General features: G+C 44.0%; 1 protein-coding gene across 1 annotated transcript; it reads left to right on the top strand.

Annotated features, from left to right (window-relative positions):
* The first annotated feature begins 404 nt into the window (after window positions 1-404).
* ZFAND5 (zinc finger AN1-type containing 5) lies at window positions 405-24,524 on the top strand. Its single transcript, XM_075317975.1, has 6 exons — window positions 405-685; window positions 4,912-5,069; window positions 16,774-16,885; window positions 17,906-18,003; window positions 21,736-21,861; window positions 22,440-24,524. Exons 2-6 carry the CDS (start codon window positions 4,922-4,924, stop codon window positions 22,586-22,588), a joined length of 633 nt encoding a protein of 210 aa, XP_075174090.1. The 5' UTR covers window positions 405-685; window positions 4,912-4,921; the 3' UTR covers window positions 22,589-24,524.
* Window positions 24,525-27,101: the final 2,577 nt, after the last annotated feature.

Raw genomic sequence — 27,101 nt, 5'->3', positions numbered from 1 at the left:
AATGTATTGTTCTCTGTTATCAGCCATGTTAGTGGTGGCTCACAGGAAGTTCATTTAAGCCATGGCTCCTTTATGTTCTCGTCCAGTCACCGCCTCCTCTCTGCACATATATAATACATTCCATTACAGATACGTCTCGCTTTATAGGGCAGTACGGGGAGGGCTCAGACAGAGGCTGTCACAATACACTGTCAGTACAGAAAGCAGCCAGGGCGGCGCTCGGATAGACCCCAGCTGTCCACCGTGACTAAGCTATGACGCGGCCATGTTGTAAGAGCTAAACGTGCAATACTAGGCCCAGCACCCCGGGGTACAACAGTCAGCAGCGCTGTGATTGGCCCGGGCAGCCCACGTGATCAGCGGAACAAGGTGTGGGAGGGAGTTTCGCCTCCGTCAGCAGCCGCTCTCAGCTCCGCCCCCTGGCGGTGTATAGACACAACGCTCTCACACACAGGACACACGTTCGGGGTGCAGCGCGCGGATAGTCAGCGCAGGGACGGAGGGGCAGCGGCGGCGGCCATTTAGCCCTGTGTTGTCATACGGTCTTCGCCAAGAAGCACACGGGATTCCACGGCGCCGCCAGGAGGAGTAGAAACCCGCTCCTTATTGTTAGCCGCGAACAAAGAGCCAGGCAGAGCTCGTGAGAAGACGCCTCCCCCGCCCGGCTGTGGCTTCATCCTCACACGTAAGTGTGTCCAGTCATTGTGTGACGTGCTGCCGGCCGGCAGCGGAGGGGTTACACGGCGCGCGGGGAGCGCCTTATATGGCGACACAGCCTGAAATGCGGGGGGAGGGGAGCGCGGGGCCGCCGGGGTCTGCGGGGAGGGGGCGCGGGGCTCTGTGGGGGAGGCGGCTGCCATGTCTGACTGTTCCATGACTCAGTGCTTTTACATAGGCCTCTGTCGGGGGAGGACTACAACTCCCAGCGCCCTGTTCTTTCTCAGCCTCCTTTGTCTGTAGGCTCCTCCTCCTCTTTGTGTCCAGATGCTGCCACCCCCGGCCGCCTGTCCCCGCTGCCCCCGTTGTCTGCCATGTAGTGGCCATCACTGGTTGTGCGGTCCCCACATTGCTGATTATGCACTTCTGTGGGCCATCAGTGACTATAGACGTCACTAACACTGTGCCCCTGGTCTGGGAAGGTAGTGTGCCAGCCACTGAGGGAGCAGTGCTGCGATCTATCGGGGTCCAGGACTTTCCTCTATGGCTGCTGGGTCTGGTTAGCTAGAGGCCAGGGTCCAGGACTTCCTTCCACCATCCTTCCCTCTATGGCTGCTGGGTCTGGTTAGCTAGAGGCCAGGGTCCAGGACTTCCTTCCACCATCCTTCCCTCTATGGCTGCTGGGTCTGGTTAGCTAGAGGCCAGGGTCCAGGACTTCCTTCCACCATCCTTCCCTCTATGGCTGCTGGGTCTGGTTAGCTAGAGGCCAGGGTCCAGGACTTCCTTCCACCATCCTTCCCTCTATGGCTGCTGGGTCTGGTTAGCTAGAGGCCAGGGTCCAGGACTTTCTTCCACCATCCTTCCCTCTATGGCTGTTGGGTTTGGTTAGCTGGAGGCCATCTCTCAGGGTTCAGCACTTTCCTCTATTGCTGTTGGGTCTGCTTAGCTGGAGGCCAGGGTCCAGGACTTTCTTCCACCATCCTTCCCTCTATGGCTGTTGGGTCTAGTTAGCTGCAGACCATCTCTGTGTCCAGGACTGTCTTCCTCCTTCCTGTCCTCCTATGGCTGTTGGGTCTGGTTAGCTAGACACCATTTCTCAGGGTTCAGCACTTTCTTCCACCATCCTTTCCTCTATGGCTGTTGGGTTTGGTTAGCTGGACACCATTTCTCAGGGTCCAGGACTTTCTTCCACCATCCTTTCCTCCATGGCTGTTGGGTTTGGTTAGCTGGAGGCCATTTCTCAGGGTTCAGCACTTTCTTCTGTTGTTGTTGGGTCTGGTTAGCTAGAGACCATTTCTCAGGGCCCAGGACTTTTCTTCTGCCTTCCATTCCTCTATTGCTGTTGTATCTGGTTAGCTGGAGGCCAGGGTCCAGGACTTTCTTCCACCATCCTTTCCTCTATGGCTGTTGGGTCTGGTTAGCTGGAGACCATTTCTCAGGGTCCAGGACTTTCTTCCAACATCCTTTTCTCTACTGTTGTTGGGTTTGGTTCGCTGGAGACCATCTCTCAAGGTCCAGGACTTTTTTTTTTTTTTTTTCCAATTGCTGTTAGATCTGTTTGGCTGGAGACCATCTATCCTGCCTTGTGTATGACGGTCCCTCCCAAGCTAAATATAACTGAACTCTAAGTGTTTGCTGGGAATGAGCGGCCCTAGGGCTACTTGTGTAACCCTGCCACCTCAAAGCCTGGTGTCATGTGATTCGCTCTGCTGGCTTTATCTTCTCATACTAGCCCAATCCAGTTCACCGGAGGCCTGGCACAGGACCATTACACATCCTTGTTTTGCGTGACTCGCTGAGCAAGTTCTTGGGATGTCTGTTTAAGGTCAGGGAGGTTGTCCTCCAGCTGGGTGACGTCAATCACCAGGAAAACAAAGGTGCTTTCTGTAGTTGCGTAGTATGGAGCGGACTTTGTGTAATATTGGGGAATAACAAAGTACACACCTCATCACCACACTACATAGGGTTAATGCAGATTGTGTATCCAGAGTAGAGTGTTGTTGGATGGTAATCGGTGTGATGCTGGTGCCCACAATGCCCATCCTGATGACCTCTGGCAGTGTATGGTACAGTAAGCGTAGCCACTTCTCGCGGGTAGGAGTTGGCAGCGTCAGATCTATAAATAGCAGCTGATTTCAGAGGCCCCTGTTGACTAGGTTTTGTGTGTCTGAGCCCTCAGATCAGCCAGCCTGTCACATTGCAGCCTTGTGACAGGCGGAAGCTAATGTTCCCACCCATGTGACCCCCCCCCCCCCCAGCTTCTGAGAAATATTAAAAGAAGCATGTCGTGTTATTACAAGCTGCTTTCCACTAATAGGGTGGGGATTGCAGGACTACAGAGTGGCCTGTAAACAAGATCCCTGCTCCTATATGACATGGCAGGGCTTTATGTGCTGCCTCCTATGGATGGCGAAAAGGACGAAGTGAGCTACAGTAACTTCTGTTTGTAAACGAGACAATATAAAACCTGTGTTTATACCTAATATTTACAGTATACATCTACTGTGTAAGCTCATTTTCACATAAGGCAATTACAATTGTCCTCCAGTGACTCCAAACGATTTCACCCTGGAGTTCTCCGGCCTGTACAGGCATGTATGCTAGCACTAATCAGTTTTGCCTGAGGGGTTGGATGGTTCCCCTCCACCCAGTGTAAATCTTGTCCCATTTCACTGTCTTTTTGGATAGTTGATTGGATGATCTGCCTGAAAAGATTGTATGAGAGAAGTCACTTGGGAGAGCATTCTTATGGCTCCATAGAGTTAGTGATTGTGGGTTGTGTTTTTTTTTTGTTTTTTTTTTTTTTTTTTTTTTAACCGTTCTGTTGTTCTGTAGTAGTTATTGCTTTTAGAAAAATCTGGTGCCATCTCATGGGATGTGGTTCTGAGTGGCACTGATCGTTGGTAAGACGTATGAATGGTGGCCATTGTTTGCTACACCTATGCACTGCAGAGCTGCTGTTCTGTAAAGCAAAGCGATCTTTCTTGTCACCCAGCTTTCCACATGCCAGATAACATTTAGAAGGCCTAAGGCACACGCCATGAAAATTGGAGCGAGTGGAATACGATAAAACATCGCATTCCACTCGACCAACATTAACCTATGTTCCAGCACCCATGAGCGATTATTTTCTCAGCCCTAATCGGACCGAGAAAACAATCGCAGCATGCTGTGGGTGCAATGCAATCCTTGTTTCTCTCGCACCCGTTTAAGGGGCACTTTGCACACTACGACATCGCAGCTGCGATGTCGGTGGGCTCAAATTGAAAGTGATGCACATCCAGCGTCGCAGGCGATATCGTAGTGTGTAAACCCTTTGATACAATTAACGAGCGCAAAAGCGTCGTAATCGTATCATTGGTGTAGCCTTGGTCATTTCCATGAATTGGGAAAGACCGATGTTACGATGTTGTTCCTCGTTCCTGCGGCAGCACACAGTGCTGTGTATGAAGCTGTAGGGGCAAGGAACATCTCCTACCTGCGGCTCACGCCGGCTATGCGGAAGGAAGGAGGTGGGCGGGATGTCTGTCTCGCTCATCTCCGCCCCTCCGCTTCTATTGGCCGCCTGCCGTGTGACGTCACTATGACCGCACGACCCGCCCCCTTAATAAGGAGGCAGTTTGCCGACCAGAGTGACGTTGCAGGGCAGGTGAGTGCATGTGAAGCTGCCGTAGCGATAATGTTCGCTACGGCAGCTATCACCATGATATCGCAGCTGCGACAGGGGTGGGGACTATCGTGCTCGGCATCGCAGCATCGGCTTGCGATGTAGTGTGCAAAGTGCCCCTTAGTCTATGGGGAAAGAGAAAAATCGCACTGCACTCAAGGTACACCAGTGTACCTTGAGTGCAGGGTGAGAATGGCAATAGCCAGCTACAGAGGAGAGAGGGAGATAAATCCCTCCCCCTCCGCAGCACCAGCCCTCCCATCCTCAGTGCCGGCCCGCCCCCGCAGCTGTGGTCTGATCGCATGATCGGACCTCAGTCGCAGTGACACTCGCATGACACTCGTTTCCTGCTGTGCTGCCAGCATGAGCCGCCGAGTGTCATGCAAGGATCGCAGTAGATCTCCGTGTGGCCCCGGCCGAAGAAGGTTCACTGTTTGCTGTAACCACTTAAAGAACATAGGGCTGGCCGATTCTGATGTGAGGGTTTGGACCAAAACCCAGTCACTTTTTATTCATGCTTTTGAATATTTTTGTTTTCCATCAATAATACCACTTTTCTTACATATATATATTTTTTTTATTTACAGCATAGAAAAAATGGCTCAGGAGACAAATCAGACACCAGGCCCTATGCTTTGCAACACAGGATGTGGCTTCTATGGAAACCCTAGGACAAATGGAATGTGTTCTGTGTGCTATAAAGAACATCTTCAGAGACAGAACAGCGGCAGAATCAGCCCCATGGGTAAGTTACAGGGTCATCCAGAATAAGTTAACTTAGAAACGGTGACCTACAGAGTGTATCTGTAATCGCAAATGGACTAAGGTGACTCGGAGGGTTCTGGAGATAAACATGTCGTTGATTCTGGCATAGTCCAGTGTCAAAGTTGTGCACTCCCAATTGATTTTCATGTATTAAAAATAAACGGGGCAAGCAAAGCTCAGTACCCAAATTCCACATGCAACACCTGTTTCCTGTAATAACAATAAGAAAGACTTGCCCATTCCTGATGTGCCGCTGTCCATCAGACTATTTCCAATGCCTACGTCTCCCTGATCAGGTCAATAGCATCTGGCAGTTGTAGTGTTTGCGGCTTTTTTTTTTTTTTTTTTTTTAGTAGAGGATCAAAAGGAAGAGTGATTTCACAATAAGGAGCTCTATATTTCAGAACTGAGAAACAATGAAGTCTGAAGTTGAGATTGTTTGTTTATTATGATTGGCAATCTGTAGCTAAATACACATTACTGTACACATTACTGTAATGCCTATCTTTCTACACTCTAAAGGTGGCTTTACACACTGCAACATCGCAAACGACATCGCTGTAACGTCACCGGTTTTGTGACGTAATAGCGACCTCCCCAGCGACATTGCAGTGTGTAAAACACATCAGCGACCTGGCCCCTGCTGTGAAGTTGCTGATCACTACACATCTCTCAGGACCATTCTTTGGTCCTTTGTTTTCCGCTGCGCAGCATGATCGCTAGAAAGTCTCAGTGTGTAAAAAGGACTTTACAGCGACTTCGTTAACGACTTCCCTTTCAAAAAGCTGCTTTACAACGTCCCCAATGACTAGCTAGGTCGCTCTGCAGGTCCGGATCGCTGTTGCGTCGTTGGCCAGGTTTGCCTGTTTGACAGCTCACCAGAGACTCACCAGAGACTTTGTAGCGATCCCGGCCAGGTTGGTGTTTAGTTAAAGGCCCAGTCACACACAACGACTTACCAGCGATCCCGACAACGATGCGACCTGATAGGGATCGCTAGTAAGGGTGCCTTCACACTTTAGCGATGCAGCAGCGATCCGACCAGCGATCTGACCTGGTCAGGATCGCTGCTGCATCGCTACATGGTCGCTGGTGAGCTGTCAAACAGGCAGATCTCACCAGTGACTAGCCCCCAGCCAGCAGCGACGTGCAAGCGACCCTGCGCTTGCACGGAGCCGGCGTCTGGAAGCTGCGGACACTGGTAACTAAGGTAAACATCGGGTATGGTTGCCCGATGTTTACATTAGTTACCAGCGCACACCGCTTAGCTTTGCTCTCCTAGCTACAGTACACATCGGGTTAATTAACCCGATGTGTAATGCAGCTACATGTGCAGAGAGCCGGAGCCGGCAGCACAGGCAGCGTGAGAGCTGCGGAGGCTGGTAACTAAGGTAAATATCGGGTAATCACCTTGGTTACCCGATGTTTATCTTGGATACAGCTTACCGCAACTGCCAGACGCCGGCTCCTGCTCCCTGCTCGCTTCATTCGCCGCTCTCTCGCTGTCACACACAGCGATCTGTGTGTCACAGTGGGAGAGCGCCTTTGAAGAAAACGAACCAGGGCTGTGTGTAACGAGCAGCGATCTCGCAGCAGGGGCCAGATCGCTGCTCATTGTCACACACAGCGAGATCGCTAATGAGGTCACTGCTGCGTCACAAAAAGCGTGACTCGGCAGCGAGCTCGCTGTGTGTGAAGCACCCCTAAGTCGCTGGGAGGTCGCTGGTGAGATGTCACACAGTCAGATCTTACCAACAACTTAATGATACAGGTCGCAGTAGCGACCTGTATAACGATATCTGCTGTCATTGGGACCCTGTCACACAGTGTCAAACATAGCGATGCGTCCTGCCCAGCAGGACATCGCCTTTGAAGAAAATGGTCCAAGACATTCAGCAACGACCAGCGACCTCGCAGCAGGGGCCAGGTCATTGCTGGATGTCACTCACAGCGACATCAAGATCGCTTTTGCGTCACATAAAACGTGACTCAGCAGCGATGTCGCTTAGTGAGATGTTGCCTTAAGACTTAAGGGGGCTTTACACGCGATCTCGCTAGCAAGCGTTCCTCGTCTGTTGTGCGTCTTGGGCAAATCGCTGCCCGTGGCGCACAACATCGCTTACACCCGTCACACGTACTTACCTTCCCTGCGACGTCGCTGTGGCCGGTGAACCGCCTCCTTTCTAAAGGGGTTGTTCGTGCGACGTCACACGGCAGCCGTCCGATAGAAGCGGAGGGGTGGAGATGAGCGGAACGAACATCCCGCCCACCTCCTTCTTTCCTCATTACGGACGGCCGCAGGTACGAGGTTGTTCCTCGTTCCTGTGTTGTCACACATAGCGATTGGTGATGCCGCAGGAACGACAAACAACCCCCCCCTACTGACCAGACAACGACTTTTTGTAAATGAACGACTTATCACAGACTAACGATTTTTGCCTCTTTTGCGATTGTTTAAGGTCGCTCATAGGTGTTACACGCTGCAATGTCACTAACGACGCCGGATGTGTGTCACAAACACTGTGACCCCCCAACGATATAGTTAGCGATGTCGCAGCGTGTAAATGGCCCTTTAGTGTCTGAAAAGTAGTTCAGCAGAATACTTCTCGTAGCCCTGACCCTTACCAATCAAAGACTTGAACGGTTTCTAGCCAATAATAGGCCAGTGGATGTGCATAAGCCGAAGAAGCACGAACTTTCTGTTATGCATGTATTCACTTTCTGGTAGCTCTTATGTTCTAGCAATTTAATGATGTACCACATGATCTGCAGCTTTGCTGGAAGTACATTGTAATTATCCTTCCCCTCATATTCTCCTAAGCAAACTAATCACAAAGCCCCCAGTCAGAAGGTAGATTCTGTTAATATTGTAATTATCAATAATTCTAATGAGTTCCCCCCACTTCCCCCCCGCTTTCTCCCTCAGTACTTCCCATTTATCTCCCATCTTAAAGAGAACCTGTTTGATAATACAGTAAATTCATGGTGGCAGCATGACTTAGGGGCTGAGAGCCTGATTCCAATGGTGTTACTTACCAAAATTTGTGATAGCAGTGTTTTATCAGCAGGAGATTCACTATAAGGCTGTGGACATACTGGCTTTATTGCGAGTCATTCGCATGACACTCAGCTCCTGTTCTGCTGGAGTGTAAGCCTAGTGTCATGCCACGGATCACAGCACAGACGGGGATGGCAGGGCGGGCGCTGTGGAGGAGAGGGTCTGATTTCCCCATCTCTACTGCCAGCTGATGCGACTCTCACACTGCACTCGCCTTACACAGGTGCAATGCGATGTTTCTCTCGCACCCATAGACTTGTATGGGTGCGAGTGAAGACAAATCTGATTCCACCCGCAGTATGCTGTGATTGTTTTCTCTGTCCAATTAGTGCTGAGAAAATTGTTCATGGGATTGACCTCAGAGTAACATGGGTCCGAATGGAATTTGAATTCCCACCCTTTCCATCAGAAATTACTGTCAAGCACAGCTTGCATCTCAGCTCACACACACCTATACAAGTTTATGGGTGCATGTGCAGCATTGGATTGCACAGATGTCATCTGAGTGCAGTGCAGTATATGCTGAGAGAGACAATGCAGAAAATGGAGAGATTAATCTCTCCTTCTCCCAAACTGTGATCTGCTTCTTGCATGTGGAAGAATCCGATCACAGTAGGACACTCGGCTCACACTCACAGCAGAGTTTGAGCCAAGTGTCCATTTGCACATAGCATCAGATGCTGTCACATTGGTTGCCATACACTTGTCTGCTGTGTAATCTTGCCCCCACCATTGATCAACAGCTGTCAGTCAGTGGTGGGGTTACACAGGGCCTAGCATTTTGAGAACTGCTAACTCTGCAATAAAGAACAGGAATTATATCAAAATGACAAGCAGTTCAGTAAGGGACACATAGCTGCAATCAGGTGCTCAGCCCCTAAACCAGCTGCTCAAGTAAGTGAATACCTGCTGACAGTTTATTTTTAACCCCTTCAAGACCGGTTATTTTTTTTTTTCGCCATTCTTCTGAGACGTGTAACTTTTTTTTATTTTTCAGGCAATATGGTCATGTGAGGGCTAATTTTTTGCGGAACGAGCTGTACTGTTAAATGAAGCCATATGTTTTACCATATAGTGTACTGAAAAACTGAAATTCCAAATGCAAAAAAAGTGCGATAGCACTATTCTCTTTGAGATTTTATTCACACTGTTCACTATATGGTAAAACTGATGTGTTGGCGTGATGCCTCAGGTCAGTGCGAGTTCGTAGACACCAAACATGTATAGGTTTACTTTTTATATAAGGTGTTAAAAAAAACAACCCGAAAGTTTGTCTGAAAAAGTGGCGCACGTTTTACGGCATATTCTGTGACCCGTAGCGTTCTTATTTTTCGGGATCTATGGCTCAGTGACGGCTTATTTTTTTGTCTCGAGCTGACGTTTTTAGCTGTACCATTTTTGCGCAGATGTTACATTTTGTTCGCCTGTTATTGTATTTTGCACAAGTGGTGGCGACAAACTTCATTTTGGCGTTTGGAATCTTTTTTGCCGCCACGCTGTTTACTGATCAGATTAATTGATTTTATATTTTGATAGATCGGGCGTTTCTGAACGTGGCGATACCAAATGTGTATTTTTTATTTTTTTAACCCTGTAATTTTCAATGGGGCGAAAGGGGGGTGATTTGAACTTTTTAGGGGTGTTTTTACTTTTACTAGTCCCCCTAGGCGGGCTATAGTGATCAACAATCCGATCGCTCTGCCCTATCTGCTGATCACAGCTATACAGCTGTAAACAGCAGATACGCTCACTTTCTGCTTCACTGGGCTGCAGCCCGAGTGAAACTGAAAGTAATTCGTGTCAGCTAGAGGAGTCATCACATGACCCTGTGCTACCATGACAACTACTGGAAGTCATGTGATCATGTCACGTGACTTCCGGTATCGGGTGGTAAGTAAAAGTTTATCGCGATTATGATGGAGCTGTCACATATTGACAGCGCCATTTTAAGGGGTTAAACGGCACGAGCAGATAACTATTCTGCTCGTGCCTAGCAGGCACACATCTCAGCTGTGAAAATCAGCTGAGATATGCGCCATCGCGGCATGCTGCTGGCGTGAGACCGCGGGCAGTAACATAATGACCGCTAGGACATATTACTGCCCGCGGTCGTTAAGGGGTTAAGAGATGAGGGTTGTGGTTTTTTTGTTTTTCTTTTTTAAATCTTTATTATTCACAACAGCGCACAATAAATCTTTGTTCACAACAGTGCACAGTCATCTTCCGTATTCAATAAAGCTTGATTGGCTGCACTGCAGCCTTTCAACAAACTTTATTAATATATGAACAAAACTCAGACGCACATGGCCTTATTAAAAGTTCGAGTCCAAGCCATGGACAACCCAGTGTCTGGTGCAAGCCCCAAACTTTACAGTTTGACTTTGCTAGTCCCTACTTCTAACACTACATCCTCACCAACATAAAGAGTGCTCCTTATACACTTTGGACTGCCTATTGGAAGTTAAATACCAGCTAGCTATCATTTTATAGTGGCACTTGTGTAGTATAGAGAATAGTTTAGATGAATGTGTTAGACTAAGGCAGTTTTTTGCATTGTTCCATAGTAGTTGTGAGTTTAACTCCATGCCATGGCCACATTCCGTTCTTCCGTTCTTGCACTTTTGTTTCCACTCCCTTCTTCCAATAGCCATAACTTTTTTTTTTTTATTTTTCCATCCCAATTAGTGGGTTGTACTTTTGATTGACACCATTGATTTTTACCGTCTAGTGTACCTGAAAATGTGGAAATAAATATTCACATGTGGTGAAGTTGCAAAAAAAAAGTTCAATTTAACTTTTTTTTTTTTTTAATTTTCCATTACAATATGTAGCAACATCAGTGGTGTAATTTGAAAATTAGGACTTGTCCTGCAAAAGGCCTCATGACTGAAGAATAAAAAGCCAGGGGTGAAGGAGTTAACGATTAGAGAACTGTCTGAAGAAGTCACTCCAATGTTTTTCATTGGTTAGCCAGATTGTTTAATTAATTTTGTAAGACATTAGTAGCAGAAATATTAGATCAAAACCACCAAGTCTTTTTGTTTTTCATTAATGTAAATTTAGAAACTATTGGTTTCTTACTATTCCATACAAATTTAACAATTGAATTTTGATGACTGGCTAAAGAGATTACTTTAAATATTTAAAGTAACTTGGGTAACGTTTACATTTTTAAAGTTAATATTTTTGCTAGCCAGGTTAAGTCTCTTATAAGGAGTTATATCATCTTGAGCACAGCAAGGTGTTTTGCCATACGCATGGGTGTGACATCTGTATTTGCATACATGTGACATTACCAGAGAAAACACATGCCTGTGAAATAAAAAGATTTTGCATATTCACCTGTATCCAGCGGTGCTGTCTCCAGCTCTGCTGCCTCCTGCTTCTGACCCCCGCTAATTATACTCACTGAATATTCACTGTACCTCGGAGCTGGAAGCAGGAGCATCGCTGTGAACAGCATCGTTATGGAGAGCATCGGGGACAGCATTGCCGGTGACAGGTGAGTATGCAGCAAGCAGTTTGTGTGTAGTGATGTCCAGGAGGTCACTGGAGTTCCTAATCAACTCTTATGAGCTCCTAATGACACCCCCGCGACATTTGTGCTACAGCAGGTGTCACGACGTTGACTTAACGGGTTCATCAGAGTTCATTGGGAACTACGATGACCTCCTGAACGTCACTGCACACACACACTGCTTGCTGGATACTCACCTGTCTTTGGTGCTGCTCCTGCTTCCAAGGCCAAGGTGCAGAGAATATTCTGAGCATAATTAGCGGGGGTCAGAAGCAGGAGACAGCAGAGCCAAACACAGCAGTGATGGATACAGCTGAATATAGAAAATATTTTGATTTCGAAGACCTGTTTTTCTCCGGTACTTGATGTCACACAGATTACATCAGTATGCGATCCGTGTGACATCAGTGCTGCTGGTGAAAAAAACGTGTGTGTGTGTGTGCGCGCGGCCATGAGGGATCACATGGTCCATGTGAAGACACGGACGTGTGTGTGTGTAACTCCATAACATGGGTACATGTGACATCACTGTTAAACGCATATCACACGTACCTGAAACACTGATGTCTGATACAGGCCTAATGTGGATTTATCAAATGGCCTGAACCACTGACCAATCTGACACTATAAGTGACACAGTGGCGGGGGGAGGGGTGTAACTGCTAAATGTTAACTCAAATATGGCGCGTCTTCACTTTGCACTGTGCCTCAAAAGTAGTTTTCGACCACATATGGAGTATTGGCGAACTCGGGAGAAATTGTGTGACAAAATGTTAGGGTCCATTTTCTCCATATTACTTTTTTCCCTATTCACCGCCCAATGTTATACATCAAGAGGATCTTTGATTGTGACATGGCGTTCTCAATCTTTTCCAGGGGAAATGGTGCTTGAAAATGAATATGGCACTCCCTTTTGAGCCCTGCCGTAAACCTAAACAGTAGTTTTTGATTACATATTACATATGTGATATGTCTACTCAGAAGAAAATGCACCATACAGTTTTTACTTTTGTGGCAAAATATATTTTCTCAGCTCAAGATTACAAACTTCTGTGAAGCATCTGTGGGTTCAAGGTGATCACTCCTAAAAAAGAATATATCTAGGAATTTGGTGATGTTTCCAAAATGGTGATAATGTTGCGGGGGTCCCGATTGGGTGGGAGCAGAAGCGCACTCATTCTCCCAGACAGTCATGTAAGCCGAGCTCCTGATGGCGCGTGCACAGCTTCTATGCTCCTGCGATCGCCAGGATGTACCATTACATCCAAGGTCGGAGTAACCGCAAAATAGAACGTACTGGTACATCCAAGGTTGTGACTGTCGTTAAATCTCTAAACTATGTTAAAGCATTTCTGATGGAAGAAGTCTATATGACCATGTAGGTCATAAAGAGCAGAATAAAACTATACTGTAATTTCAGCAATCCAGTGTCTCATTCCAGAGAAATCCATGTCTTTCATATATGTAAATGAGCTGGTCCAGGCTATGAGCCGGACATAGATCTATAAGAGAATCTGCTATCAGAGGTTATTTTATATAAAAGGGGCGTTATCAGTGTGAGACATGTAATGGTTGACAAATTCCTCTCGAATACAGTTGACCTAACACACTACAGCAGAAGTGAACTTTGTCTTGTTCCTAAAAAAATAAAACATTTTGCAGCTGCATTTGTCCTCTCGCAGATTCTTCCATTTCACAGGCAGCCAGTGTAGGGAAGAGCAGTACAGCAGAGCTGATGGCACTGTGAGAAGACAAGCGCTTATGTTTCTAATGAGACAAGGTTTATCCTTGCTGTACTGCTGGTTATAATCAGCACAGGTCTGCAGCAGAACAGCCAGCGCTATGAGAAGATCTGCTGCTGCAAATGTTTGTAATGGGACAAGGTTCACTTCTGTTGTGTGGTGTTAGTGCTGATTCTCAGAGCTGTCTGATTATGAGCGAGGTGTCAGTCATTACATGTCTCACACTGGTATCTTCCTTTTATTTAAAGGGAACCTGTCAGCAGAAATTTCGCCCAAAACCTAAGATTCCCCCTCTGCAGCTCCTGGGCTGCATTCTAGCAAGGTCCCTGTTATTATTGTGCCCCATGTGAGACCAAAATAAAGGCTTTATAAAGTGGTACCGTTTTGTATTCAGATAGTGTAAATGTGACACGGGGGCGGGCTCTCTGGCGTCCGTTATTCTGCCCCCTGGTCCTGTATGCCGCCCCCATCGCTCCTTTCCATAGCTGATGCACCACCCACTGCTCCAGCCATCCCCGTGCATGCCCAGTGCCAGTCTCACGGGACTGAGCAGTGTGACCGCTGGTGACGTGTGCGCAGGCAAGTGATTATGGGCGGGGCTGTGATTGTTATCAGCAAGTACCCGCCCATAATCTCGTGAGCGCGCAAACCTCACCAGCGGTCACACTGTGCTCAGGGTAGTGCTAGACTGTATGGGCTGCTTCCAGGGATGACGTCCCTTTTGTCACGTGATAGTATTTTGAACACGCCCCTATCACGTGACAAAAGGGACGTCATCCCTGGAAGCAGCCCATACAGTCTAGCACTACCCTGAGCACAGTGTGACCGCTGGTGAGGTTTGCGCGCTCACGAGATTATGGGCGGGTACTTGCTGATAACAACAATCACAGCCCCGCCCATAATCACTTGCCTGCGCACACGTCACCACACTGCTCAGTCCCGTGAGACTGGCACTGGGCATGCGCGGGGATGGCTGGAGCAGTGGGCGGTGCATCAGCTATGGAAAGGAGCGATGGGGGCGGCATACAGGACCAGGGGGCAGAATAACGGACGGCAGAGAGCCCGCCCCCGTGTCACATTTACACTATCTGAATACAAAAAGGTACCACTTTATAAAGCCTTTATTTTGGTCTCACATGGGGCACAATAATAACAGGGACCTTTCTAGAATGCAGCCCAGGAGCTGCAGAGGGGGAATTTTTTAGGTTTTGGGCGAAATTTCTGCTGACAGGTTCCCTTAATATAAGCTCTGGAGGCAGATTCTCCAGCAGATCTTCTCTGGTCCATAGATCCAACCCAAGTTGTGTATTTTTCAGTGTAATATGCTTTTTGTTGGCAAGTAATTATCTTCCATTATTATTTTACTAAGTTAACTGTGAATTTTGGTTTTGTGACTATTGGTTACCAGAAATATTTAGATACAAATACTTATAGGCTATGTGCGCACTAGAAATGTGAATTTTCTCAAGAAAATTTCTTCAGAAACTTCTGGGAGTGAAAGATTTCCAGACCTCCGGAAAAAATCCGCACCAAATCCGCATGCGGATTTGCCGCGGAATAGCCGCGAATTTGCCGCGATTTTCCCGCGGGTGGTTCCCTGCGGATTTTGCATTCTGTACTGCTGAAATCCGCAGGGTACCTGCGGAAAAGAATTGACATGCTCATTTTCTCAAGAAATTTTCTCAATTCTTCTCAAGGAAATTTCTTGAGAAAAATCCGCAGAGTGCGCACAGCTATTTTTTTTTTTTTCTCATAGAATTTGCTGGGAAATGTCATCTGCACAAAGATTGCAGACATTTCTCAAGAAGTTTCCACGGCAAATCCGCGGGTAAAACGCACTAGTGCGCACAGAGCCTTAGACAAATTCCTAAACAGGGCTGCTAGGTTTTCTGTATTTTAGTTTTTCTCCTTGCCAAATAATAACATATGTTTACTGTTCTAGGGCATTATCAGATTGCAAAATCAGTGTTAGTCGTTATCAATGAGGTGTTAATAGCCGTGTGAATGAAATAAAATTATTTTAGTATCAAGTCCATTGGTTTATTAGAGATGAGCGGAGCCGTGGAAGTTTGGTGCAGCTGAAAAGGTTCAGTTTGGGACCCAGACTTGACCTGAACCCCAATGGAAGTCACTAGTTAGGCAGTTCGGGTCTACGCCCACTTGCAGCCAGCCATGAACAGAACACTTTCAGGTGTGGCTGGGTGGTTTGGTGTTTTTTTTTGTTTTTTTTTTTGTTGTTGTTTTTTGTTTTTTTTTGAGGGGGAGGGTACAAACCAAAGGGTTCACCCATCTCTGCTTATCTCTAATAATTCTATTCTATATTTAGAAATATGGAAATGAACAGTTAGGAAACAGCAATAAATAAGATTGCTCACATAAATATATAAATAACTGTACACAGCAAGAAAGTGAATAACTACTAATTATTAAATGTAATATATTTTTTTTTTTTGTATAACATAAATAAAAATATATATTTTTAAAGAATCTGTCACCTGCAAAAATGCTGTTAATCTGCAAGGTAAAAGCATTCTGAACCTGCCTAGCACATACACACTACACCATGCTGGTGGGAGGAATTCAAAGAGATCACCAGATTTTTAAGGTATAAACCAAACTAGCCCCTTAAGCAGCGCCTGTGCTGCATTCCATAAAGGTGCATTTTATGTTATCCCCTGAATCCCACTGTACACCCCACAATTACCGACTCCAGCCGCCATTATTTGAAGCCCTCACCGTCAACTTCTTCAGAATGGCCGGTGACTTGCTGCCTCCCGCACAGCAGAGCCGCGTCACCAGCAGCGTCTGCAGTGAGTATTTGGGCCCCCCCCTCTGTACCACGGGCAGCATTGTAGGAAAAAGAGAAGTTTCCAGCGCCAGGGATAAAAAATATTAAAAGTCCACTTTGTTGAAGATTAGTTAAAAAAAAATCCAGCAGGTAAGGCATAAATGTCGGATGACCAACAGAACAACGCGTTTCGACGCTCAGGTCTTAATCATGTTCAGAAAAATATAAATATAATTTATATAGATATAGATATATATTTTTTTTTTATTTTTTTTTTTTGGCAGATTTTTAGACTTTTGCCCTTTTATACTAATCATTTGGGTGTCTCTTTCTCATGCTCTCCCCAGCCCAGGTTTAGGCCATTGTTGGCTATGGAGTGCATGCATAAGCTAAAGACGGCCTTTGTGTTCAGTGTAAATGATGTTCTGGATAACGTGATGGTCATTTGAAAAGCGGCTCTCTGGTTGTAATTGTTTCAGTACAGCAGTCTGTCCGTTCTAGACCTTACACTCTCAAATGTTAGAGGTTTAATAAGAACTATCATTGGACTGAAAAATGTGTCTTGTGTGTTTCATCCAGGAGCAGCCAGTGGTTCTAATAGTCCTACCGCAGAGTCTGCAGCCATCCAGAGAGTAGAAACTGCATTAAACAACTGTGAAAGTGATGTTGGCAGCCCTACTGACAAATCCAGGTAATGGCGGAAGGGAATATTCTCTAATGATGTGAGTGTGCACCGGTGTGGATACTTGGACACTACTGGGGCATGTTTTATAGCTTCCTTGCTCACTTATGCTGAATGTATGACATGTGGACAAAAAGACTGCCTGCACTCAGCCTCATCGACCTGACGTGTGAACAGGCACATAACTGAACATGACATAAAATACAAAAAAAGACAGTTTGCGCTCTGATAATGCTAAAGTATGGAAACCATGAATGTGTGAACATGGACCTGCATTACTGTTAAGGAAAATCTAAGAAAAATTAGTTATTTAGCATATATAAATGGCCATTTGTATATCTGCCCAGTTGCCCCTTCACGGCATATCTCGTAACTGGGTACCTAACGCTATTCTGAAGCCTCTCTCTGGGTTGACATGTGGATTAGCTGCTCATTCTACCGTCAGTGACTTTCCCTATATGTAATGTTTCTTTATGCAGATGAGGCAACTTCAAAGTATAGAACTTGTGTATAAATTACGAAGACCAAGATCTTTACTTGTCAGTGACTTGAAATGTTCTACACATTCAGAGGAACATGCGTTGACCACACAGGTCCACAGTTTTACACGTAAATAAGAACGTTTCATGTTAGTTGCAATCAGAGATCTCACGATTAGTAAGGAATTTCTATATAGAAAATTGCAGAATGTTTCCTTACACAATGAATATTACATGGAAGTAGAAAAATAATGAACAAGGTTTCACTTGAAGGATCTTAAATATGTTCTTAGGCTCTCAATCCCACACAATACAAATCCTGTATTTAATTTACTCTCTTATAGCGCTATTCTACAGTGATTTACGCACGTGGTCATCACTGTCCCTATTGGGGCTCACATTCTAAATTCCCTATCAGTTTGTCTTTGGAGTGTGGGAAGAAGTCCACGCAAACAGGGAGAACATACAATTTTCTCGCAGATGTTATCTTTCCTATATAAATTGTTTTTAGCTTTCATTTAATTCCAGGTTTTCTTGCAATCCTTTTTAGAAATGTGGCTGCTTTACCTGTAACTCAGCAAATGACAGAAATGAGCATTTCAAGAGAAGATAATGCAACTTCTCCAAAAGCAGGATTATCAGAACCAGGTATGTTTTACTATCTAGATCATGATTGTATCTGGAAGTTATGGGAAATATCTGAAGGCTACTGCTGTAATATACTGTATGGATGATTCAACGAAACTCAGTGCACTGTGATTTTTGGTTTAGCTTCAGAACTCATCGATGTCTTGTACAAATAGAGTTGCTGAGTGACTGGATGAACACGCATTCTATGGATTCCTTTTTAGTTTACATTTATTACTAGGTAAGATGATAATCATATACAGTTGTGACAAAGTGTTGGCATCCTTGAAATTTCTTCAGAAAATGAAGTATTGATCTACAACCCCTGGCAAAAATTATGGAATCACTCAACTATGGGGAAAACATTATGGATTCATGAAAAACAAAAGAACGCTGCAATACATCACTAGTATTTTGTTGCACCACCTCTGGCTTTTATAACAGCTTGCTGTCTCTGAGGCATGGACCTTAATGAGTGACAAACAGCACTCTTCATCAATCTGGCTCCAACTTTCTCTGATTACTCTTGCCAGATCCGCTTATGGACCATTTTCTTCAACCTCCACCAAAGATTTTCAATTGGATTGAGATCCGGACTATTTGCAGGCAATGGCATTGACCTTGTGTGTCTTCTGTCAAAGAATGTTTTCACAGTTTTTGTTTTATGGCAGGATGCATTATTGTCTTGATAAATGATTTCATCATCCCCAAACATCCTTTCAATTATTGGGATAAGAAAAGTGTCCAAAATTTCAATGTAAACTTGGTCATTTATAGAAGATGTAATGACACCCATCTTCCCAGTGCCTTTACCTGACATGCAGCACCATATCATCAATGACTGGAAATGTACATGTTCTCTTCAGGCAGTCATCTTTTTGTTTTCTGTATGTAAATCCCATTGCCTTTAGGCGGTTTCTTACAGTTCGGTCACAGACATTGACTCCAGTTTCCTCCCATTCATTCCTCATTTTGTTTTGTTGTCCATTTCCAGTTTTGCCTTAAGTTTCCTGTCTTGATGCTTTGATCTTTTCCTTGGTCTACCAGTATGTTTGCCTTTTAACAAGCTTCCCATTTTTGTATTTGGTCCAGATTTTAGACAGTGATTGTGAACAACCAACATCTTTTGCAACATCTTTTGCAACATTGCGTGATGATTTACCCTCTATTAAGAGTTTGATAATCCTCTCCTTTGTTTCAATTGACATCTCTCTTGTTGGAGCCATGATTCATGTCAGTCCACTTGGTGCAGCAGCTCTCCAAGGTGTGATCACTCCTTTTTAGATGCAGACTAACGAGCAGATCTTATTTGATGCAGGTGTTTTCGGAATGAAAATTTACAGGGTGATTCCATGATTGATTTTTTTTTTTTTTTTTTTTTTTCTCCCCTCACAATTGAGTGAGTTCATAATTCCCGCCCCCCCCCCCCATTTGGTCTTAAAAAGTAAGTTACTGGCTAGCACATTGTTTTCATGTGTTTTTTTTGGTTTTTTTGGTTTTTTTCCTCTCGTTTCTTAAAGCCAGAAAGTTGCCTTTTTGAAATTACTTTAGTTTGGTGCCATGTCTGTGTTCTGTTTGTTTTTTTTTTTTTTTTTTGTTTTTTTTTTTACAAAAGTAAACAACTGATTGAACATCCTCAGAGCCAGGTGATTCCATAATTTTTGCCAGGGGTTGTATTGTTCCAATTGCGAATGTTTTTAGTTATACACCTATTTATTTCCTTTTGTGTGTATTGGAACAACACAAATACTTGAAAGAGGAAAAAAAAAGGCAAATTAAGACCCTTTCACACGCAACTCCAAAAATTGGCCTGAAATAATTGGTGGCACCTTCAACCTAATATTTACCTGCACACCCTTTGGAATAAATAACTGCAGTTGCTTCTTATGCCAATCAACAAGCTTCGTAAACGTCTCAACTGGGATTTTGGGTCACTTCTTTTGCAAACTGCTCAAGGTTCCATATTTGAAGAGTGCCTTCTCCCAACAAAACTTTTAGGATCTCTCCTCAGATGTTCAATGGGATTTAGATCAGGACTCATTGCTGGCAACTCCGGAACTCTTTCATTGTTTCCATCCACTTCTGCATGCTTTTTGAAGTATATTTTTGGATCATTGTCCTGCTGGAAGGCCTGTGACACAAAACACAAACCCAGCTTTCTGATACTGGAAACTTTAATTGTGACCCAAAATCCTTTGGTAATCAGATTTCATGATGCCTTACACGCAGTCAAGGCACCCAGTGCCAGAGGCAGCAAAACAACCCCCGAAGATCTTTGAACCTCCATCATATTTGACTGTAAGTGTTCTTTTCTTTGTAGGCCTCATTCTGTTTTCAATAAAGAGTAGATGTGCTTTACCAAAAAGCTATTTCCCAGAAGGATTTTGGCTTACGTACACTTTGGGAAATGGCAGTCTAGCTTTTTTTGTATTTGTGTCAGCAGTGGGGTCCTCCTGGGTCTCCTGCCACAGCATTTCATTGAAATGTTGAGAGTTCGTGCTGACACTCAAGCTGTCCTTTAGGCTCAGGGTGCATACATTTCTTTGGAACTTGATTGGGACTGCTTATCCACCACCCAAACTATCTTGTTTGCAACCTTTCATCAATTTTTATCTGCTGTCCATGTCCAGTGCCATGGGTTGCAAACTTTTTGAATATGTTGTGGACAAAGGAACATCAAGGCTACAATCCCACGATTGGTATCAGAATTTTTGATTGAAGAATTTTAGCACCATTTCTGCACCCTTTTAGTTTTATATGCGGTTTGTTTGTTGTTTTTTTTTTTGTTGTTTCTAGCTGTCTGGTGTGTCGCTCTTTGAAAGTTATTTGATTTTAAAAATTCCTGGTATTGACAGCATAATGTACATGCTTTTGTGGTGTGGTTTTTTTTTTTTTTTTTCTTTAATACGTTTTACAACGCATATGCGTTTTTACTGTGTGTCCACATCTGATGGATGTCTACAGGGAAGTTCTGCACAGAAGACTCAGCGTACCCACAAGGGAAACTGGAATGCAAAAAACGTACTGCAGGCCTAAAAAAAAAAGTAGTGAACATGAGATTTCTATAAATCTCATCCAGTTTGCTTAAACTGTAAAACGCCGTATTTTTGATGCAGCGTAAAAAGTGTGTAAAGCTAATCGTGGGCACGTACTCCCAAGCTCTCTGGAGATGGACTTGTATCCTTAAGAATGAGGACTTAAGAACCAAAATTGTGAAAAATATCAGTTCTCTTTTTGTTTTTCATGCTTAGTGTGGCACACACAATACAAAGATTGAGCCAACTTCTCCCCTTTTATCTGGTTTCAGGTGTAATTTCCATATTGCCCAGTGCCCACACCGGTTACTTGCTCGTTCACTCACCTGTTGCATCACATGCCCATTTTTTTTTTTTTTTCCTCCTGTTGTTCCAATACACAGAGAGTAAATAAACGTGTACAACAAAATCATGCATAATTGTAGTACTTTTCTAAATTTTTTTGAAATAATTTCAAGGGTGCCAATACTCAGCAATGACTGTAAATATAGCGGCCCCTTAACCTTTTAATAGCCATGACAGCTGAAGACTGCAGGAGATGTAAAATTGTAATAGGCCAGGCGTTTCTTTTATGTACTTCCATCTGTTCATTGTCTGCAATGACACTCTCCTTAGCCCACACTGCTCATCAAAGGGAATAATAGATGAGATGAGACTGTAAGGTTTTCTACCCCTCCTCTATTTTGTACATTAATCTATCCATTCGTATTCATTTTAGTTGTGACTCAGCCAAGTCCTTCAGTATCTCAGCCCAGTACATCTCAAAATGAGGAAAAATCTCCAGAACTCCCCAAGCCAAAGAAGAACAGATGCTTCATGTGCAGGAAGAAGATTGGTCTTACAGGTATTGATTGAGCTCCTTACCTTTCTGTCCTTCTGTAAGGAATATGGAAACATTATATTGATAGTACTTGCCTACTACTGTATGACAGGGTCAGTATTGTCTGGTGGCATCCGTTGTGTAGCCAGATGTCTCTCCAAGCCGAATAAAAATTGGTGATTGCACCCTAAATTATGCTGCCCTTTCCTACAGTGACCTTATCGATTGAAAGTAGAAGGTACTTTGAAACCTAAGCCACTAAGTGATCCGCCAAATGGACTTCTATAGACTTTTTTTTTTTTTCTCGCCTCCATAGACTTGAATGGGTTCGGGAGAAACCTGGATCGCATAAGTCGCAGCATGCTGCCATTGTTTTTTTCGGTCCGATTTAGGGCTGAGAAAATCGCTCATGGGTGCTGACGCACAGGCTAATATTAGTCCGAGTGGAATGTGATGTTTTATTGCATCCCACTCGCTCCGATTTTCACATTGTGTGTCTTAGGCATACCACATATGCTTGGGCAAGATCAATAACTAACTGGTGTCAGATGATTTATTGTTGAAGTCAGCGTGTACTTAATTCTTGTGTTTTCGTCCTTTAGGTTTTGACTGCCGTTGTGGGAATCTGTTTTGTGGACTTCATCGTTACTCTGACAAGCACAACTGCCCCTACGATTATAAGGCAGAGGCTGCAGCAAAAATAAGGAAAGAAAACCCAGTTGTTGTGGCAGAAAAAATCCAGAGAATATAAACCTAAATTTGTGAAGACTGAGTTTTATTTTTTTTTTCTTTTGGTTCTGATTTTAATATATCCTAGGGAAACATTAAAGAGCAGATGCATGTTTGTTTCTTTCAAATGTTAATCTTTATTTTTATTTTTATTTTTTTTGTGGTGTCTACTACTTTTTTTTTTTTTTTTTTTTCTATTTGGGATGTTTTGAGTGTTACAGGCAAAATTGAATGAATAGATGATACAGCCCTTTTTACCTTTTTGTGTTCCTGCGCTCTCAGAACTTGGACGGATCACTGCTGGCTTTACTGTTTTTTTATTTGAGTGCATATCTGATGAAATGTCTGTGCCAAAATGTAGGCCTAAAATCTGCATGCCTGCAACAGATATGTGCTATACAAGATACTGGTACTCTGTCTGGACTGTGAACCTGGTGGGCAAGCGGACTCGGATGTGTGTGCACCGTCACTGCGCTTCTTTTTTTCTTGATGATGAAACACCGTTAGATTTCCTTCCACTCTTTTTCTTAACCTTCTAACATTTAAGATGAGCAATACTCTGGTGTTTTAGACTTGACACTATTCAGCCCCTACATCGTATGTGGTGCTAGATTTTATGCTTTAGTACTTTTCAACAGTTTAGCCTTGGTTACAATTTCTCATTACTTTTTCTTTTGAAGTTGCAGAGTGTCAAATGTTCAATGGTAAAATCAACCCTGTGTCCCAGCTGTCTTGGTGCGCTCATCTAATCCTGTGGGTTTTAATGTATTTATTGTGATCCCTACAGTGCCTTTTTCTATTTCTGGCTACAATTGAGACAACCGAAATTCTGAATTGAAGGGTTCTCGGGGTTGTCTGCCTCCTTTCCTCCCGATCTGGACGTGAGCAACCATTCAATGCTTGCTGGTCTCCTATTAATAGAATGGCCTATTAGGCTGGAGTCACACTCGCGCATCGCATCACCCGGCATGGCTGCACACTCTCCGGACAGGATTATCTCAACTGCATAGAAATACATGCAGCTGACCCACTCCTGTCTGCAGTGTGTGCGGCCATGCCTGGTGCTGCGATGCGAGACTCGCGTGAGGCTTTCGCAAGTGTGACTCCGGCCTTAGAGAGAGAGAGAAGGGTGCAGAATACCCCCTTCAGTTTCAATAACTTAAGCCCGTAGTGTCAATCATTAAAGTATAAAAACAAGAGCTTCAACTTTAGCTTGCCGTGCACACTTTTTCTTTTGGATTTGGTAAGGTAATCTAATGGCTTTTGGCCATAAATGGAGGTTTTCCAATGTGACTCACTTGCACAGATTTGCATGAGAACCATACCTTACTTGGCTGCTGTAGATCCATTTTCTTGCATAGCGTTGAGGTGTCAATGTTTTCAGTTCTTCCATGAGTGCTACCAGGAACCACAATGAGGGGGGGCTGCTCACCGTATAGTTTTTCAATTGTATTTGGGTGTAGGACTGTAATTTTCTTGGTTTTATTGCATGGGCTGCATTATCTACAGCTTTGTATAAAAACTACTCTAGAAAAGACAGTAAACTTCACTGATGCTTGTCTGGTAATTTCACTTCTGTGTTATAATGGAAGGTTTGTATGAGAATTATATCCCCACCCCTCGTTTTTGTTTTTGCTCTTTTTAGATGAAAATAATTTTTTAGAGTAGTGTTGTAGTATTGCCCGTTCTCATCTGTATATACTTAATGTATGTTCACTCTCGCCTACTTTTAAGATTTTATTGTTTTCTGCCATCAACTCCTTTTTACTCCTCCCAGGCATCAGTTTTTCTATTTCGTTTATTTTTTTTCTTTGCTTTAAAACTTGTATTTCTGTTCTGAGTTACTAGATATGCAAATGTGTACAGATAGTTCATATTTATGTATTGCACATAATCATGCTATTCAGCATTTATGCTATATTGTATTATGTAAATAATAAAATGATGTACAGAGGGAATCATGTCTGTGCCATTGACTTGCATTTTAAACCGTTAATGTGACTGAAGCTTCAAGTAAGATAAAATACCATTGTTAGAAACTGCTATGTATTGTCACGTGTATGCTGCCAACATATGCTCTCAATAGAGATATGGAGTCTTGCTTCTCCGTTAAGAGGGACTCTGAATTTCTAACTTTTTTTTTTTTTTTTTTTTTTTTTAAGGGAATCTTACACCAGGTTTTTCCTACCCCATGTGAGCTCAACGTTTATGTAAGGGCAGAGACTTATTCCAGTGATGTAGCACTTATGTTCCTGCACTTTTGATTAATCACTGTTTTAGTCTGTCAGAGCTACCAGTTCTCTGAATGCTGAGCTCTGTACAGTATAAGGCCGGTGTCACACTTGCGATTGCCTCGCGTGAGTCTCTGATTGCATCACCCGTCACGGACTCACACACTCCTCACAGGAATGGGTCGGTTGCATGCATCTCTATGCAGCTGAGACGCTCCTGTGAGCATAGTGTGAGTCCGGAGCATCTCAGCTGCATAGAGATGCATGCAACCGACCCATTCCTAAGAGGAAAGTGTGAGTCCGTGATGGGTGATGCACAGTGAAACTCACGCAAGATACACGTGAGGCAATCACAAGTGGGACACCGGCCTAGCTCTGCGTATAAGCAGAAAGTTGGCAGTTAGTGATGTGGGCTGTGTTCTACAGAGTACAACCTCGCAGCAGATTTACTAGTGATTGTCTCTTGTTAAAGGGAATCTTTCAGAAGGTTTTTGCTGTGTAATATCTGGACTACATGATGTAGGGGTTAAAAATAACAAAACAAACTATGCCCCTCATGAGGCTGAGTGCTGTTTACTTAATGCAAAGGCTTGATCACCAATGATTATCATTGCTGGACTGCAATGCCACACACAGCAGTCCAGCATGGCCCCTCCTGTGACATCTCACTGTCGATGTACAATCTGTAGAGAGCCTGGTGTGGGTGGGTACAGCTCTCGTATCTGCTAGATGGCTAAATCTAAAATCTGTGTCAGACTGCACCCAGTAATCTAAGTGATACGTCTTTGGTTTCAGGATCTCTAGCCCTACATTATGCTGCTCTCAGATGAGGCAGCAAAAATCTGCTGACTGTCCCTTTCTGATAAAACGTTTTATCAAAACTACTGCAAGCAGCCCATTAACCCTAGAACGCGCAAGCATAACAATCTACCATAGAAAACAAATTACCTAGCAGGCCTGCGAGGCCCCAGGTATGCGTTCTAAGGTTGTCACTCACCATAATTAAAGAGTCTTTATTATGATGCTGTCAGATTAGGTAGTGAAAACCTGGTGACCTTCCCTTTTTAAAGAGAACATTGATATTATGCCACTTACTAGAATTTGGCAAGCTTTTTGTGTTTTTGTTTTGGGTTTTTTCCCCCAATTTTTTAAATTCCACAGTTCTAAATCTGGCATAGTTTACCTCCCCCCCACCCCATTCTTGTTTCTCTGTTCTTGAAAAAATATTGATCTGTTCCTTCCCCCACGTACCCTTTTTTATGTAAATCTTGCCTTGTGAGAGTGGACTTCAAATTTACTGCAGTCTTTTTAAGCACCATGCCCACGACTAGATCTGCATACAAGGAAGAGGGGGCTATATAGAAGAAACGGAGGTGCAGGAGTCAAAATAAGCTACTCCATACTCAAGAGCAGAGAGGCATTTACAGAAGGCGCACAATTACATATTTATGGGAAATGACAGGTACTCTTAAGTCTTTGAAAAGACTGTCACTGGCCTAACTCATCAAACTGCTGGTGACCAGCTGGTATTGCCGGGAAGTGTCCCCTACAAGTACAGTCGTGACCGAACGTATTGAAGCTGAAAATTGTGAAAAACAATGTCAGTGATAGGTCTTTTAGTCAGACATTTCTATGGTTACTGAAGCACAATTTATAAGTATTTTAGAAGTTTTTACACTTTGACGATTTAATGAAGTTTGTGCGTAAACCTCACTTTTTCCAGTATTCTTTTAACCCTTTATTTTTCAATACTTCTGAAGTTCACCTAGACATACTGGATATACGTTTCTGGACCAAATCCTGACTGATGACAACTCATTCTTGTCTAATCAGTGCTTGGAGTTTATCACCATTTCTATTTATTATCATTTATAGCGCCACTTATTCCATGGCGCTATGCTTTTGTTTGGCCATATACTTTCAGCACTGACCATGGATTTTCAATGGGATTGAGATCTGGAGACTTTTCTGGCCAGGGACCTAAAAAGGTTAATGTTTTGTTCACCGAGCCACTTGTCACATGGTTTCAACCATGCCCCCCAAAAAAAAACCCTAAACAACCTTTCAACTAATTGCTCTAGGATTGTTGGGATAAGTTGCTCCTGGATGATGTTTAGATACCATTCTTTATTCATAGCAGTGTTTTTGGGCAAAATTGTTAAACTCCAAGCACTGATGAGAGAATAATTTGCTATCTGTCTGGATTTGGCTCAGAAGTTGACATGCCAGAGTGAATATCAATACCCTTGGGGGAAAAAATAAGGGGTCACACTGAAAATATTGAGGTTTTGCACAATTTTGATG

The sequence above is a fragment of the Anomaloglossus baeobatrachus genome, chromosome 1 (genome assembly GCF_048569485.1).
Source record: "Anomaloglossus baeobatrachus isolate aAnoBae1 chromosome 1, aAnoBae1.hap1, whole genome shotgun sequence".
Taxonomy (NCBI): Eukaryota; Metazoa; Chordata; class Amphibia; order Anura; family Aromobatidae; genus Anomaloglossus; species Anomaloglossus baeobatrachus.
The sequence above is the reverse complement of the archived record's forward strand: the minus strand, read 5'-3'. Positions and strand labels throughout refer to the sequence as shown.

Bases quoted from the DNA above. Each gene is read 5' to 3' on its own strand.
- ZFAND5 (XM_075317975.1), top strand. From the start codon at position 4,922: ATGGCTCAGGAGACAAATCAGACACCAGGCCCTATGCTTTGCAACACA. The intron at 16,886-17,905 runs GTAATGGCGGAA...AATCCTTTTTAG, and splicing joins AGCCCTACTGACAAATCCAG to AAATGTGGCTGCTTTACCTG. The intron at 18,004-21,735 runs GTATGTTTTACT...TATTCATTTTAG, and splicing joins AGCAGGATTATCAGAACCAG to TTGTGACTCAGCCAAGTCCT.